The sequence below is a fragment of the Mobula birostris genome, chromosome 18, assembly GCF_030028105.1.
Source record: "Mobula birostris isolate sMobBir1 chromosome 18, sMobBir1.hap1, whole genome shotgun sequence".
Classification (NCBI taxonomy): Eukaryota; Metazoa; Chordata; class Chondrichthyes; order Myliobatiformes; family Myliobatidae; genus Mobula; species Mobula birostris.
This window is the reverse complement of record NC_092387.1, coordinates 58,003,302-58,017,844: the sequence shown is the minus strand read 5'-3', so window position 1 is coordinate 58,017,844 and position 14,543 is coordinate 58,003,302. Positions and strand designations below refer to the sequence as shown.

The window sequence follows — 14,543 nt, the reverse complement described above, 5'->3', positions numbered from 1 at the left end:
CAGACTTCAAAGCCAGACATTGTAGTGTCGCCAACATCATGGCCTTTCTCCCAGATGAGCTCAGTCGCTTGATGCTCGGTTCGATGTTGCTAACTCTGAGCCTCCGAGGAAAGCCACCGCTACAACCTGCAACCTGGTCATCTCTGAGGCTGAGGTACGCAGGTGTTTCCAACGAGTGGACAGTCGCAAGGCTGCGGGACCGACGACATCTCAGGGTGAGTACTCAGGATGTGTGCAGCATAACTGGCAGGTGTGTTTACTGATATTTTTAATCTCTCCCCCTCCCAGTGTAGAGTGCCCTCCTGCTTCCAAGTTCACCATTGTCCCTGTACCAAAAAAGACCAAGGTAACATGCCTGAACGACTGGCGTCCTGTCGCACTCACCTCAATAATAAGCAAATGCTTTGAGAGGCTGGTCAAGGATTACATCTACAGCTTGCTACCACCCAAACTGAACCCCCTACAATTCGCCTACTGACACAACCAATCAACAGCTGACGCAATAGCTACTGCTCTACATACTGTCCTTACACATCTGGAGAAGAAGGATGTTTGTGTGAGAATGCTGTTCTTGGACTACAGTTCAGCATTCAAAACCATAGTTCCATCCAGGCTCGACAAGAAGCTCAAACACCTCGGCCTTGACCCTGCCTTGTGCAGCTGGATCCTGGACTTCCTGTCAGATCACCAACAGGTGGTAAGAGTGGGCTCCCTCACCTCCAACCCTCTGACTCTCAATACAGGTGCCCCTCAGGACTGTGTACTGAGCCCCCTCCTTTACTCCCTGTATACCCATGATTGTATCACCACCCACAGGTCTAATCTGCTAATTAAATTTGCCGACAACACTACATTGATTGGCCTTATCTCAAATAATAATGAGGTCGCCTACACAGGGAAGAAGTCATCTCTCTGACACAGTGGTGTCAAGAAAACAACCTCTCCCTCAATGTCGCAAAAACAAAGGAGCTGGTTGTGGATTACAGCAGGAATGGAGACAGGCTAACCCCTATTGATATCAATGGATCTGCGATTGAGAGAGTAAACAGCTTCAAGTTCCTCAACATCCACATCACCGAGGACCTCATGTGGTCTGTACACACCAGCTGTGTGGTGAAAAAGGCACAACAGCGCCTCTTTCACCTCAGATGGTTGAGGAAGTTTGGTGTGGGACCCCAAATCCTAAGAACTTTCTACAGGGGCACAATTGAGAGCATCCTGACTGGCTGCATTACTGCCTGGTATGGGAACTGTACCTCCCTTAATCACAGGACTCTGCAGAGAGTGGTGTGGACAGCCCAGTGCATCTGTAGTTGTGAACTTCCCATGATTCAGGACATTTACAAAGACAGGTGTGTAAAAAGTGCCTGTAGGATCATTGGGGACCCAAGCTATCCCAACCACAACCTATTCCAGCTGCTATCATCTGGGAAATGGTACCGCAACATAAAAACCAGGACCAAAAGGCTCCCGGACAGCTTCTTCCACCACGCCATCAGACTGATGAATTCACGCTGACTTGAGTGTACTCTATGTTGCATTGACTGTTCTATTTATTATAAATTACTATGATTGCACATTGCACATTTATATGGAGACGTAACATAAAAGATTTTTACTCCTCATGTATGTGAAGGATGTAAGAAATAAAGTCAATTCCATTCAATTATATGTACAATAAATCTAATATAAAAACAAAATCCTTCACCGAGAGAGAAATTGAGCCCACTATCAGAAATAGTAGATGAAATTCACCCAAACGGAGGAGGAAATTCAGAAATCAAAGGTACAAAGGGACCTAGGAGTCCTCGTGTTGGATTCCCTAAAGGTTAACTTGCAGGCTGAGTCAGTGGTAATGAGGACCATTTGAGAGGACTAGAGGACGTAATGTTGAGGCTTTATAAAGCATTGGTCAGGTCGCAGTTGCAATATGGTGGGCAGTTTCGGAGCTTTGGCCCCTAATCAAAGAAAGGATGTGCTGGCAATGCATAAAGTCCAGGGAAGATTCATGAGAATGATCCCAGGAATGAAAGGGTTAACACGAGGCGTATTCTGGGCCTGTACTCGCTGGTCTAAAGAATGAGGGGGATCACACTGAAACCTATAAAAATATCGAATATCGAATATTGAGAGGCTAGATAGAGTGGACATGGACAAGATGTTTCCTATAATAGAAGAGTCTAGGTCCAGACAGCACAGCCTCAGCATACAAGTACATCCCTTTAGAACAGAGATGAAGAGGAACTTCTCAAGCTAGAGGGTGGTGAATCTGTGGAACTCACTGCCACAGATGGCTGTGGAGGCAAGATGACTGGTTAGGCTTAAAAAGTGGAGATTGGTAAGTTCTTAAGAGCATTAAAGGTTATGGAGAGAAGGCAGGTGAGTGGGGTTGAGAAGGATAATAAATCAGCCATGATGGAAAAGTGGGGTAGGCTTGATGGACCAAATGATCTAATTCTGCTCCTGTGTCTTATGGTCTTATGGCCTAAATTAGCTTTAAATATTTAAGGGGAAATTATATAAATGTGAGGGAGGAAGTGTGGGATAAAGTGGAGAAGGGTTCAGTCAAATACCAGAAGGAGCTAGCTTGCCTGTGTCTCTATTGAAACTCTACCTGTGAATTACAAGGTTCTCCCAGCATCTTTTGCAATACAGATCTCTATAGACTGACCTACTTTCAGATGGGTCACACCACAGGAGACTTTAGTCACGGTACCCGAGGCTTCATGCCCAAGAACTAAGGGCTTCTTGACAACAAAGTCTCCCACTTTTCCGTCTAGCCAGAAATGGATGTCGGTACCGCAGATCCCTACAGAATGCATCTTCAATAGAACCTCTGAAAAAAAAGCATGAAACATTGAAAACATTGCATTCTGAAACAGAAAGTATTTTTCTATATAAAATGTAGAATGTTAAAGACAATATAAAGCAGATAGCACAAGCACATACTACTGCATGGATGATGGAGAGAGATATGGTACTATTAATTGATAACGCCAATCAAAGCTTATTGTGTGTATCTTTCTGGAAGGAAATGTTAGAAACAAATGTATCAATAGCAGATCAAAGGTCAGAAATTTCATTTTGTTTTCATCAGAATATGGACAATACTGCCCCAACAGTTTTGATTAGTCATTATCCTGAGCGAATGTTCATGAGCCACCTTCATGATCTGTTGCAGCTTTAATTCCATTGATGCATTCATGCAGGCTTATTCTTTCAGGCTGGGTCAGACCAGAACTAACAGTCATAGGTTTTGGGTGAAAGGTGAAATAATTAAGGAAATCTGAGAGGGGACATCTTCACTCTGAGTGAAGAAGCCAGACACTTTTACTACCTGGTTTGGTGCAGCGTCCTATCATAATATACAAAAACTGTGGTGGAACAGGACAGGACAGCAGAAAAGCTCATTGGTTGCAGTCTACCATCACTGCAGGACAAAGAAGCAGACAGGAAAAATCACTGTGGACAATACCCATGAGTAAAATAAGGACTTCCGGTAGATGGTCACACGTTCAAATGTGCCAACCATCTCAGGAGCCAACCAAAAGTGCTTTTTTTCATTGTAAATTTGTTTTCTACGATCCAAAGACAATTCTGCTCCAAGAATATCGGGTATTTCAGGGCTACTCCATCAGTGAGCAGCTTGTTGATCGGAGTAGCTGAACTGGTGTTGGCGGCAGAGCTGGCCAAGGTGTCGAAGGAGCCCGTATGGTGGAGGGACGTCAACATGGCAGCTGTGTAGCCTCAGTTGTAGTGAGAACTAGGCCTCAAGCCTCAGGCTTGCTGCTGCTGCGGACCAGCTGAGCAACACAGAAGGATCACACCGTAGTTAAACTTGGCTGGGGCTTAGTCTCACTTGTCAGTGCTGCCCCTCCCACGTTCGAGCGGTGGGATGACAGGCTGGATTGCATGTGTCTGTACCATTAATTCCTGGACATTGTCACTCAGGTTCTTGGAGTATATATGTTTTTTTTAATGAAAATGCTTCTTTGCTCAATAGTTTGAATTATATTACTCATTATTTTTGGATGCTTGCTTGCTATTTTGAATGTCTTGCACCTTGGCCTCAGAGGAATGCTCTCGTTCAGCTGTACCTATGTATGGTTTGAATGATAATTAAACTTGATTTGGCTTGATTTGCTGTCTTTTCTAACAGTTCCCTTCTGGATAGTACGATAGAGCTATTAAAACAAAAAACTTCACACCATCTTGAAAGTTTCTTCTCCCAGGCAGTTAATCTGATCAACCAGACGAGTTAGCCACCTCCTCTACCAGTCATGCCCATCATAGCACTGCACCGTAAACACCTTAAACTATTTTTTATAAAGCTGTTTACATTGTAAATGTATGTTGGTATTAATGTATTTTTGCATATTTATTCCATTCTATTAGAGGCTGGTGAAAGTGTGGAATAGGGATATGGAGGGCTATGATTCCAGTGCAGGTCAATGGGAGCAGCCGTTTAAATGTTTCGGCACAGTCTAGATGGGCCGAATGGCCTGTTTCTGTGATGTACTTTTCTATGACCCTATTTGTACTTCTAACTTAATTTTTATATAATACTTTATTCTTTATAATTGTTGCATGTTGCACCACACACTACAGCAAATTACTAATACATTTAAATGTCTATGGCAGCCTTTCTCAACCTTTTTACCCTGGAAGAACCTTTGAAATAATTTTCAGGTCTCAAGGAAACCCTGTGTTAAAATTATTATATCTACAGCTCACAGTACATTAGTGAGATTAGTAAATTGTATATATAATAATCCAAGGATAATTGTAAATGCTCTTTTGAATAGAGAAAGAATTTTTAGCCAACATTTTTTGAAAAAAACAGGTAGTTAAGCTTAGTTTACCTTTCTTGAAGTTAATCTCTTTCCTTCCCTTTCATAAATTTTAAAAACTCATAAGGCAAACAAAATAAATTTCTGTTAAATAATTGGCTTAAACCAAAATGGGATTTAGTTTTTCTAAAGGTAGGCTCAGTAGATTTAATTTAAATAAAGGCTGTAAGTTGATTTTAATTAACGCTATTTACAGCATGAAAATTTATTGACAATGTTGAATTGTAAAGTTACTAAAAACCATAAGCCAAAGCAATATGAATGAAAATATAGCTTAAGACACAATTTTATACAATACTTTGAAAAAACATTTTCTTACTAAGTGACAAACGTGATTAGGCTCAAATATAGGCCTAGTATGGGAAACCTGTGTTAATTTTTTTGCTGCAAAAAAGTAATTCTGGGTTGAACTTGAGATAAGCACACATGGATTTCACCTTCAACTGAAATGAGACGATTTCTATCCTTGCTCTTGATGCTTGTTAAACAGGAAAAAGCTTGCTCACACATGTAAGAAGTTGAAAACAAGCAGCAAAATACTCATTGCTTTCCTATAAATGGCTGGATACTCTTCTTTCACAGAAATCCAGAACTTGTCCAGGGGCAGGTCAGTAAATCTCATCTTGAGTGCACAATCGGACTGCAGTCAGCAATGTTAGGGGAAGTTGGGGAAGGACAGGCTGGCGTCAAAGCTCAGGCTGTGCTCGGAAAACACACCTCACGCTCCTTATCAGCCTACCGTCCTCCCCAACCGTGCAATACTGTGCTCACCAATTATCAACTGCCTCCCCTAACTCATGTCACAAACTAAGAATAGACAAAACCAAATAAACACGGTCCTACTGCACACTGCAATACTGGGCTGGGAGACCACAATGAGATTGCTAAGGGGCTGCTCAGTTACTGCCCAGCACTGCAAGTGCTAGCATCGAGCAAAGTTCAAAAAATGATTTTTATTTTTTTCCAATCACAATCTCCTGCGGAACCCTTAGCGACCTCTTGCAGAACCCCAGTTGAGAAACCCTGGTGTGTGGTGAATAAAGTTGATCCTTAATCAACTAATATCAAAGGAGATACTAAAAGCTTTTTTAAGTATATAAAGGGTAAAAGAGAGTTGAGGGTAGATGTAGGACCAATAGAAAATGACGCTAGAGATATTGTAATGAGAGACGCAGAGATGGCAGAGGAACTGAATGCGTATTTGAATCAGTCTTCACAGGGGAAGACAACTGCGGTATACTGGACATTCAAGAGTGCCAGGCAAGTTAAGTATGTGCAATGAAAATTAGGACTCAGGAGGTGCTCAGAATGTTCAATGGTCTGAGGGTGGATAAATCTCCCAGACCTGATGGAATGCACCCTCGGGTTCTGAAGGAAGTAACTGGAGAGATTACAGAGGCATTAACGATGATCTTTCAAGAATCAACAGATCCTGGCATTGTACCAGATGACTGGAAGATTGCAAATATTACTCTGCTATTTAAGAAGGGTGGGAAGCAGCAGAAAGGAAACTATAGACCTGTTAGCCTGACATCAGTGGTTAGGAAGTTGCTGCAATCGATTGTTAGGGATGAGATTACGGAGTACCTGAAGGCACATGACAAGACAGACCAAAGCCAGCATTGTTTCCTGAAAGGAAAATCCTGCCTGACTAACCTACTGCAATTTTTTGAGGAAATTACAAGCAGGGTAGACAAAGGAGATGCAGTAGATATGGCGTACTTGGATTTTCAGAAGGCCACACATGAGGCTGCTTAACAAGATAAGAGCTCGTGGAATAACAGGGAAGTTACTCGCATAGGTGCAGCATTGGCTGATCAGCAGAAAACAGAGAGTGGGAATAAAGGGATCCTATTCTGGCTGGCTGCTGGTTACCAGTGGAGTTCCACAGGGGTCAGTGTGGGACCGCTTCTTTTTACGATGTATGTCAATGATTTGGACCATGGGATTAATAAGATTTGTGGCTGAATTTGCCGATGATACAAAGATAGCTGGAGGAGCAGGTAGTGTTGAGTTAACAGAGAGCCTGCAGAGAGACCTAGATAATTTAGGGGAATGGGCAAAGAAGTGGCAAATGAAATACAATGTTGGAAAGTGTATGGTCATGCACTTTGGTGAAAGCAGTAAATGGGTAGACTATTGTTTAGATGGGAGAGAATTCAAAATGCAGAGATGCAAAGGGACTTGGGAGTCCTTGTGCATTATACCCTAAAGGTTAACCTCCAGGTTGAGTCGGTGGTGAAGAAGCCAAATGTAATGTTGGCATTCATTTCTAGAGGTATAGAATAAAAGAGTAGGGATGTGATGTTGAGGCTCTATGAGGTACTCGTGAGACTACACGGAGTATTGTGTGCAGTTTTGGGCTTCTTATTGTAGAAAGGAGATACTGACATTGGAGAGGGTTCAGAGAAGATTCACGAGAATGATTCCCAGAATGAAAGGGTTACCGATGAGGAACGTCTGGCAGCTCTTGGGCTGTATTCCCTGGAGTTCAGGAGAATGAGGGGGGACCTCATAGAAACATTCTCAATGTTAAAAGGCCTGAAGAGATTAGATATGGCAAAGTTACTTCTCATGGTAGGGGAGTTTAGGACAAGAGGGCACGACTTCGGGATTGAAGGACGTCCATTTAGAACTGAGATGCAGAGAAATTACTTCAGTCAGAAGGTGTTAAATCTGTGGAATTTCTTGCCATGAGCGGCTGTGGAGGCCAAGTCACTGGGTGTATTTAAGGCAGAGATAGATAGGTTCTTGATTAGCCAGGGCATCAAAGGATATGGGAAGAAGGCAGGGGAGTGGGGATGACTGGAAAAATTGGATCAGCCCATGATTGAATGACAGAACAGACTCGATGGTCCTAATGGCCTACTTGTGGTCCTATATCTTATGGTCTTATGGTCTTAATCCCTGAGTGTAGAATGAACTGTAGGTTTTCATAAATAAAACAGCTCAGGCATTTTATGCTTAAGGGAAACTGCAACAACTCCTTCAGTGTGAACCAAACACAGAGCATAGAATGCAGTAAAAAAAACTTCACACCATTACATCATCATGTCAGACTAGCCTCTTAAGCAGAACCCCAACTCAATGTTGGTGCTTGTGAATTATGCGTATGTTTCCACCCATTACATTACCCTACAGAACTGTCAGTGGAAGTGGTGGATGCGGGTTCAATTCAACATTTAAGAGAAGTTTGGATAGGTAGCTGAACAGGGAGAGGTATGGAGGGAAATAGCCTAAGTGCAGGTAAATGGACCAGGCAGAAAATCAAGTTGCCATGGAGTGGATAGGCCAAAGGGCCTGTTCCTGTGCTGTGGCACTGTATAAATATATGTTGGAGCATTGAGAAGAAAATTCAAGTCATTACTCCAATAGTAGCCACTATACCAGACCTAATATCAAAGGTTATGGTGAGAAGGCGGGGGAGTGGGACCAAATGGGAGAATGGAGCAGCTCATGATAAAATGGCGAAGCAGACTCGATGGGCCGAATGGCCCACTTCTGCTCCTTTGTCTTATGGTCTAATACAATGGCTTAATTAACTTAATCAGAATCAGGTTTACTATAACTGGCATATGTCATAAAATTTGTTATTTTGCAGCAGCAGTACATTGCAATACATAAAATATAGTGTAAAGTACAATAAGAAATATATATAAAAAATAAATTAGTGAAAAAGGAGAGCAAAAATAGTGAGGTAGTGGTGTGTTTTCCTGCAAGGTCAGTCTTGGAGCTTTGTAGCTGTCAGTTCTACTTTCAAAGTCCAAAGTACATTTATTATCAAAGTGTGTACACGTTATGTAACTTTTGAGATTCATCTCCATGCAGGCAGCTGCAAAAACAAAGCAACCCCAAAAGAACCCATTAAAAAAAGACCATCAAACATGCAGAGAGAGAGGGAAAACAAATGACATAAAGCAAATTGTGCAAACAATAAAAGTAAGCAAATAGCTTCAGAGCTGGAATTTTACGAGGCCAGGCATCGCTTGCAGCCATGGTCTATCGCAAAGCCGGCTGCAGTGATGCGAGAACACAGACGCAAAGCCAGGCGTCACTGCAGCTGGCACTGCACTTTAGCACAGAGCTGAGTAAAAGTTGTGGGTCAGTGAGCAGAACCAGGCCTCACTTCACCTTCGCCTTTTCGATCTGGCCCGGCGCATAAGTCATCCAGACATCAGTTCAGGTTGTTCCTCACTCTCAGACTGCACTGGGGTCTGGACCCCACCACTACGATATGGCCCATACCCAAACTTTCCAATTCATCCTGGCCATCAGACATCGAGGCTTTCCTCGTTCTCGGGGACACGATTCTGCCTTGACTCTGCTTCCACACCGTCTCCACTTGCAGAAACCTGAGCACAACTATCTAGGCCATCAGTCCAGTGCACTTCAGAAGCAGAGGAATATACTTAGAGGAGCCAGCCATAAGTGGGATTTTAAAACAGAGCCCTGTCTGTTCTACACTAGTAGATATAAAAGATTCCACTGTACTATTCTGAGGAACGGCGGCCATGTTCTCCCAGTACAGTGGCCAACATTTATCTCTCAACTATGACTGTCTGCTCCCTACTTATCTGCTGTTTATGGAACTTTTCTTGTGCAAGAATTGGTTGCTGCATCATCTATATTACAACACCGAGATCACTCTCAAAGCACTTCATTGGCTGGTAAATTGCCAAGTATCCTGAATTTGCAAAGGATACATTGCAAAACTTGCCTACTTTCCCATCTAAATTGCTAATCTAGAATGTTAGCTGAACTCACAGAGAGTACCCAAAACTGCTAGCACTTCATGACACAAAGCCAGCTGGAATTTAACGTTGATGGTGATGCTGAAGAAAGAAATCATTACAAATTTGCAAAGCACAGAGTGTAATAGATTTTTCAAGTAACTAGGTATCAGCTACCACTCCCTGTGTGAAAGGCTAGATAAGAATGGAGAATTAGCTATACAATGGGAAGTTCATTAATGAAATACCAACATTATCCCCACGTCTCAATTCTCTGAATGCACAAAAATCCGTCAAACTGGGGTATGATTCAATACAAAGATTTAGCCTTTACTATCCTCCAAAGGTTCACTGCCACTTAAGTGAAGATCTCATTCATAAATGGCCTATCCACTCTTCTCTAAGTCCTGAGACAGGGAAGACATTCCCCCCACATGACCTCAACCTCCCCAGCATCAATACTTAAAAATGTTCTAAGCTTTGATGAGATCTCCTCATTCATTCAACTCTGTCTATTCAGTCTCTTCTCATCATGTAAACTCGACATCCCTGGAATCAGTTTGGTGAATTCTCGTTGTACTTGCCCTATGGCAACTTTACCCTCTGTTAAGTAAGGATGTCAGAACTCCAAATACAGAGTGTCCAGTGCTGAAAATGATTACAAAACATCTTCCTTATTGCTGTGATTCATCTCTCAACTTATAAAGAACGTTTCCCAATGTCTCTACTTCCTCAGGAGGCTAAAGAAGCTTGGCCTGTCTCTTTTGTCCTTCATCAATGCACCATAGAAAATATCCTCACAATCTACATTGCTATGACCTTGTTTACCTGCACTGCACTTTTTCTGTAGCTGTTACACTTCTATTCTGCATTCTGTTATTGTTTTACCTTGTTCTACCTCAATGCACTGTGTAAAGATTTGATCTGTATGAACAGTGTACCAGACACTGTATCCCAGTATATGTGACAATAATAACCAATTACAATTACAATTCAAATCCTGCCTAGATACATCACTTCTTGGTATGGCAGCTGCTCTGCCTGTGACTGCAAGAAACTGTAGAGTGTACGGACACAGCTCAACATATAATGGAATCCAGTCTTTTCCCACCCCCTCCCTCACCCATGGTCTCTGTCTATCCTTGCTGCCTCAGTACAGCAGCCAACATAATCAAAGAACCCACCCACCGCAGACATTCTCTCTTCTCTCCCCTCCCATCATGCAGAGCTTACAAAAGTCTGAAAGCTTGTCCCATGTGACTCAAGGACAGCTTCGGCCCTGCTGTTATAAAATTGTTGATAAATTGTTATAAAATTGGTACAATAAGATGGACTATTGACTTCACACTCTTCATTATGACCTTGCACTTTTTTGTCTACCTGCACTTTGTATCAAAGTTCAAAGTAAATTTTACTGTCAAAGTACATACAGTCGGCCCTCCTTATCCGCAGGTCCGCATGCGCGGATTCAACCAACTGCAGATCAGGAAAACCCGGAAGTTCTCTCTCCAGCACTTGTTGTTTGAGCATTTTTTTCTTGTCATTATTCCCTAAACAATACAGTTTAACTACTTACATAGCATTTACATTGCATTAGGTATTATAAGTAATCTAGAGATGATTTAAAGTATACGGGAGGATGTGCGTAGGTTATATGTAATTACTACGCCATTTTATATAATGGACATGAGCATCCACATTTTTTGGTATCTGCGGGGGGTCCCGGAACCAATCCCCCGCGGATAAGGAGGGCCGACTGTATATGTCACCATATACAACCCCGAGATTCAGTTTCTTGTGGGCATACTCAGCAAATCTATAGAATAGTAACTATAGCAGGATCAATGAAAGATCACCCAACTAGGCCATTCAGCCAGAGTGCAGAAGACAACAAACTGTGCAAATATAAATAAATAGCGATAAATAACGAGAACATGAGATGAAGAGTGCTTGTTTCTTTATACATTAGTTATACTGTACTTAATCAACCTTCTGTTATTGTTTTACCTTGCATTACGCACAATGCACTGTGAAATGAAATTATCTGTATGAATATATGCAAGACAAGCTTCTCACTATACCTCAGTACACATGATAATAATAAACCATTTCTAATAAAGGGTCTCTACCCAAAATGTTGACTGTCCAATTCCCTCCAATAGAGGTTGCTTGACCCACAAAGCTCCTCCAGCTTCTTGTGTTTTGCTCTATATTCCAGTGTCCACAGTCTTCTGTGACCCAACTTTAGTTGGGTGATTGTAGGAGTAAATGAGCATGTGAGACAGAATAATTTATTTATAAGTAAGAGGGGAGATGGTATCGCTCTGAGATTGAACAGAGACTCTATGGCCCAAATAACACCTTACTTCATAAGGAAGCATCTGAAAAAAAAAAATTAGTAACAGCAAAGTTCTACAGTATTAGCAATTCTAATAAAGAAAGGAAGTTTTCTGTTCAAATTATATCTACATTTACACTCAATGGTGACATTAAAGTTATCAGACCCCATTAAAATCACAGTCTGATAGGATGGGGGGAAGTGTACACAGTCTAAAACTTTTAACTAAACAACTCCTTCCGTGCTGAATAACTTACAGATTAAGAGCATTATCTGACTAAGATGTAACATTTAAAAATAATATAAATATTACACAGAACTGCATGTAATAAATCTAAACAGAAAAGACAGACTTACCGCCAGGGCATAGTTCTGGAACTGGACGCTTTTCCTACAGAAAGAGGAAATACCGTCTTTTTAAAAAGCTGGGTGTGCTTCAGGAAAAACTTATTTTATTATGACTTTAGCTGTAAGTTAGATGCAGACTCCTCTTTATCATGTTAATTGACTCATTAGAGAATCAAGTCTCTCTCTTCAAATCCATTAAAGTTGTGTACACAAAGATGAGTAAACCCTGTATCTCTCCACTCATCATAAATACAGGAAACCCATTCAATACAATAAAACAAGGGAAACAATCTTACAACCCTGCTTTTCCTCCATCTGTGTCTAGTCTAGAAGGAATCTGAAATCTGCTGCAACACACATAAAATGCTGGAGAAACTCAGCAGGCCAGGCAGCATCTATGGAAGAGTAAACATTTGACATTTGGGACCGATACCTTTCATCAGAATTGGGAAAAAAAGATGAGAAGTCAGAAAAAGAAAGGGGAGGGATGGAGGAAGAAGTACAAGGTGGTAGGTGATAGGTGAAAACGGGAGAAGGGGATCATGTGGATAGGGTGGTGAAGAAAGCTTTTGGTATGTTGGCCTTTATAAATCAGAGCATTGAGTATAGGAGTTGGGATGTAATGTTGAAATTGTACAAGGCATTGGTAAGGCCAAATTTGGAGTACTGTGTACAGTTCTGGTCACCGAATTATAGGCAAGATGTCAACAAAATTGAGAGTACAGAGAAGATTGACGAGAACGTTACCTGGGTTTCATCTCCTAAGTTACAGAGAAAGTTTGAACAAGTTGGGTCTTTATTCTTTGGAGTGTAGAAGGTTGAAGGGGGACTTGATAGAGGTATTTAAAATTATGAGGGGGATGGATAGAGTTGACATGGATAGGCTTTTTCTGTTGAGAGTGGGGAAGATTCAAACAAGAGGACATGAGTTGAGACTTAAAGGGCAAAAGTTTTGGGGTAACATGAGGGGGAACTTCTTTACTCAGAGAGTGGTAGCTGTGTGGAACGAGCTTCCAGCAGAAGTGGTTAAGGCAGGTTCGATGTTGTCATTTAAAGTTAAATTGGATAGCTATATGGACAGGAAGGGAATGGAGGGTTATGGGCTGAGTGCAGCTCAGTGGGACTGGGTAAGAGTAAGAGTTCGGCATGGACTAGAAAGGCTGAGATGGCCTGTTTCCGTGCTGTAATTGTTATATGGTTATATATGGTAATATGGGATAGGTGAAGTAAAGAGAGGGAAGCTGATTGGAGAAAGAGATAAAGGGGTGGGGGAGGGGGAGTCTGATAAGAGAGGGTAGAAGACAATGGAAGAAAGGGACCAGAGGGAGGTGATGGGCAGGTAAGGAGATAAGGTGAGAAAGGGGAATGGTGAAGCAGAGGGGGTTGGGGCTCTTAATGGAAGTCTACTGACCTGTCTAGACAAATTTGATGGCTCCTTATGTATTCATCTTATTTATTGCCCGGTTTTTTTCATTCTCTTTAGCCAATGTACCCTTGTTCAATAACCTATCTTTCTAGAACGTATTGATCCAAATCATTGTAAAGTTTATATGCCCACACAATAATAGTCTATCTCAGTCTCTTTCTTCAAGACTTATGAGGGGTGATTGATAAGTTTGTGGCCTAAGGTAGAAGGAGTCAATTTTGGAAAACCTAGCACATTTATTTTTCAACATAGTCCCCTCCTACATTTACACACTTAGTCCAGTGGTCGTGGAGCATACGGATCCCTTCTTTGTAGAAGTTGCCGTCTTGGACCTCCAGAGGTGTTCCACAGCAGGATGGAAAGTTGATAAGTTCGTGGCCAAAGGTAGAAGGAGATGAGTTATTAACTTCAAACTTTCTGCATATCACTCAAAGAGCTGAACTGCATGTGCATATAACAAGAACTGTATATCTCACCTACTTCTACCTCAGGCCACGAACTTATCAATCAGTCTAGCTGTGAACCACTTTCTGGAGGCCCAAGACGCCGGCTTCTACAAAGAAGGGATACCTATGCTCCACGACCGCTGGACTAAGTGTGTAAATGTAGGAGGGGACGATGTTGAAAAATAAATGTGCTAGGTTTTCCAAAATTGACTCTTTCTACCTTAGGTCACGAACTTATCAATCACCCCTCGTAGTTTCTGTTAACTTCGTAACAATCCAAGAGCAAGGGTTTAAAGTTTCATAATCCTGCTACAAGCATTTTTTATCAAAATAAACATTATTCATAATTTTTTTTAAATTACAAGAATAAACCATATAATTTCTTTCATTCTTACATTCATAATC

General features: G+C 41.6%; 1 protein-coding gene and 1 pseudogene across 2 annotated transcripts in view; both read right to left on the bottom strand.

The window, feature by feature from the left end:
* Nucleotides 1–14,543, bottom strand: part of LOC140212140 (sorbitol dehydrogenase-like) — a 74,315-nt gene that overhangs the window by 45,265 nt on the left and 14,507 nt on the right. For both annotated transcript variants that reach the window (XM_072282748.1, XM_072282749.1), the window contains exons 2-3: nucleotides 12,276–12,309; nucleotides 2,672–2,836 (exon numbers count right to left, since the gene is read on the bottom strand). In XM_072282748.1, the coding sequence (XP_072138849.1) occupies nucleotides 2,672–2,836; nucleotides 12,276–12,309 (199 nt within the window). The remainder of the gene's footprint in view (nucleotides 1–2,671; nucleotides 2,837–12,275; nucleotides 12,310–14,543) is intronic.
* Nucleotides 2,793–14,543, bottom strand: part of LOC140211887 (sorbitol dehydrogenase-like) — a 76,393-nt pseudogene continuing 64,642 nt past the window's right edge.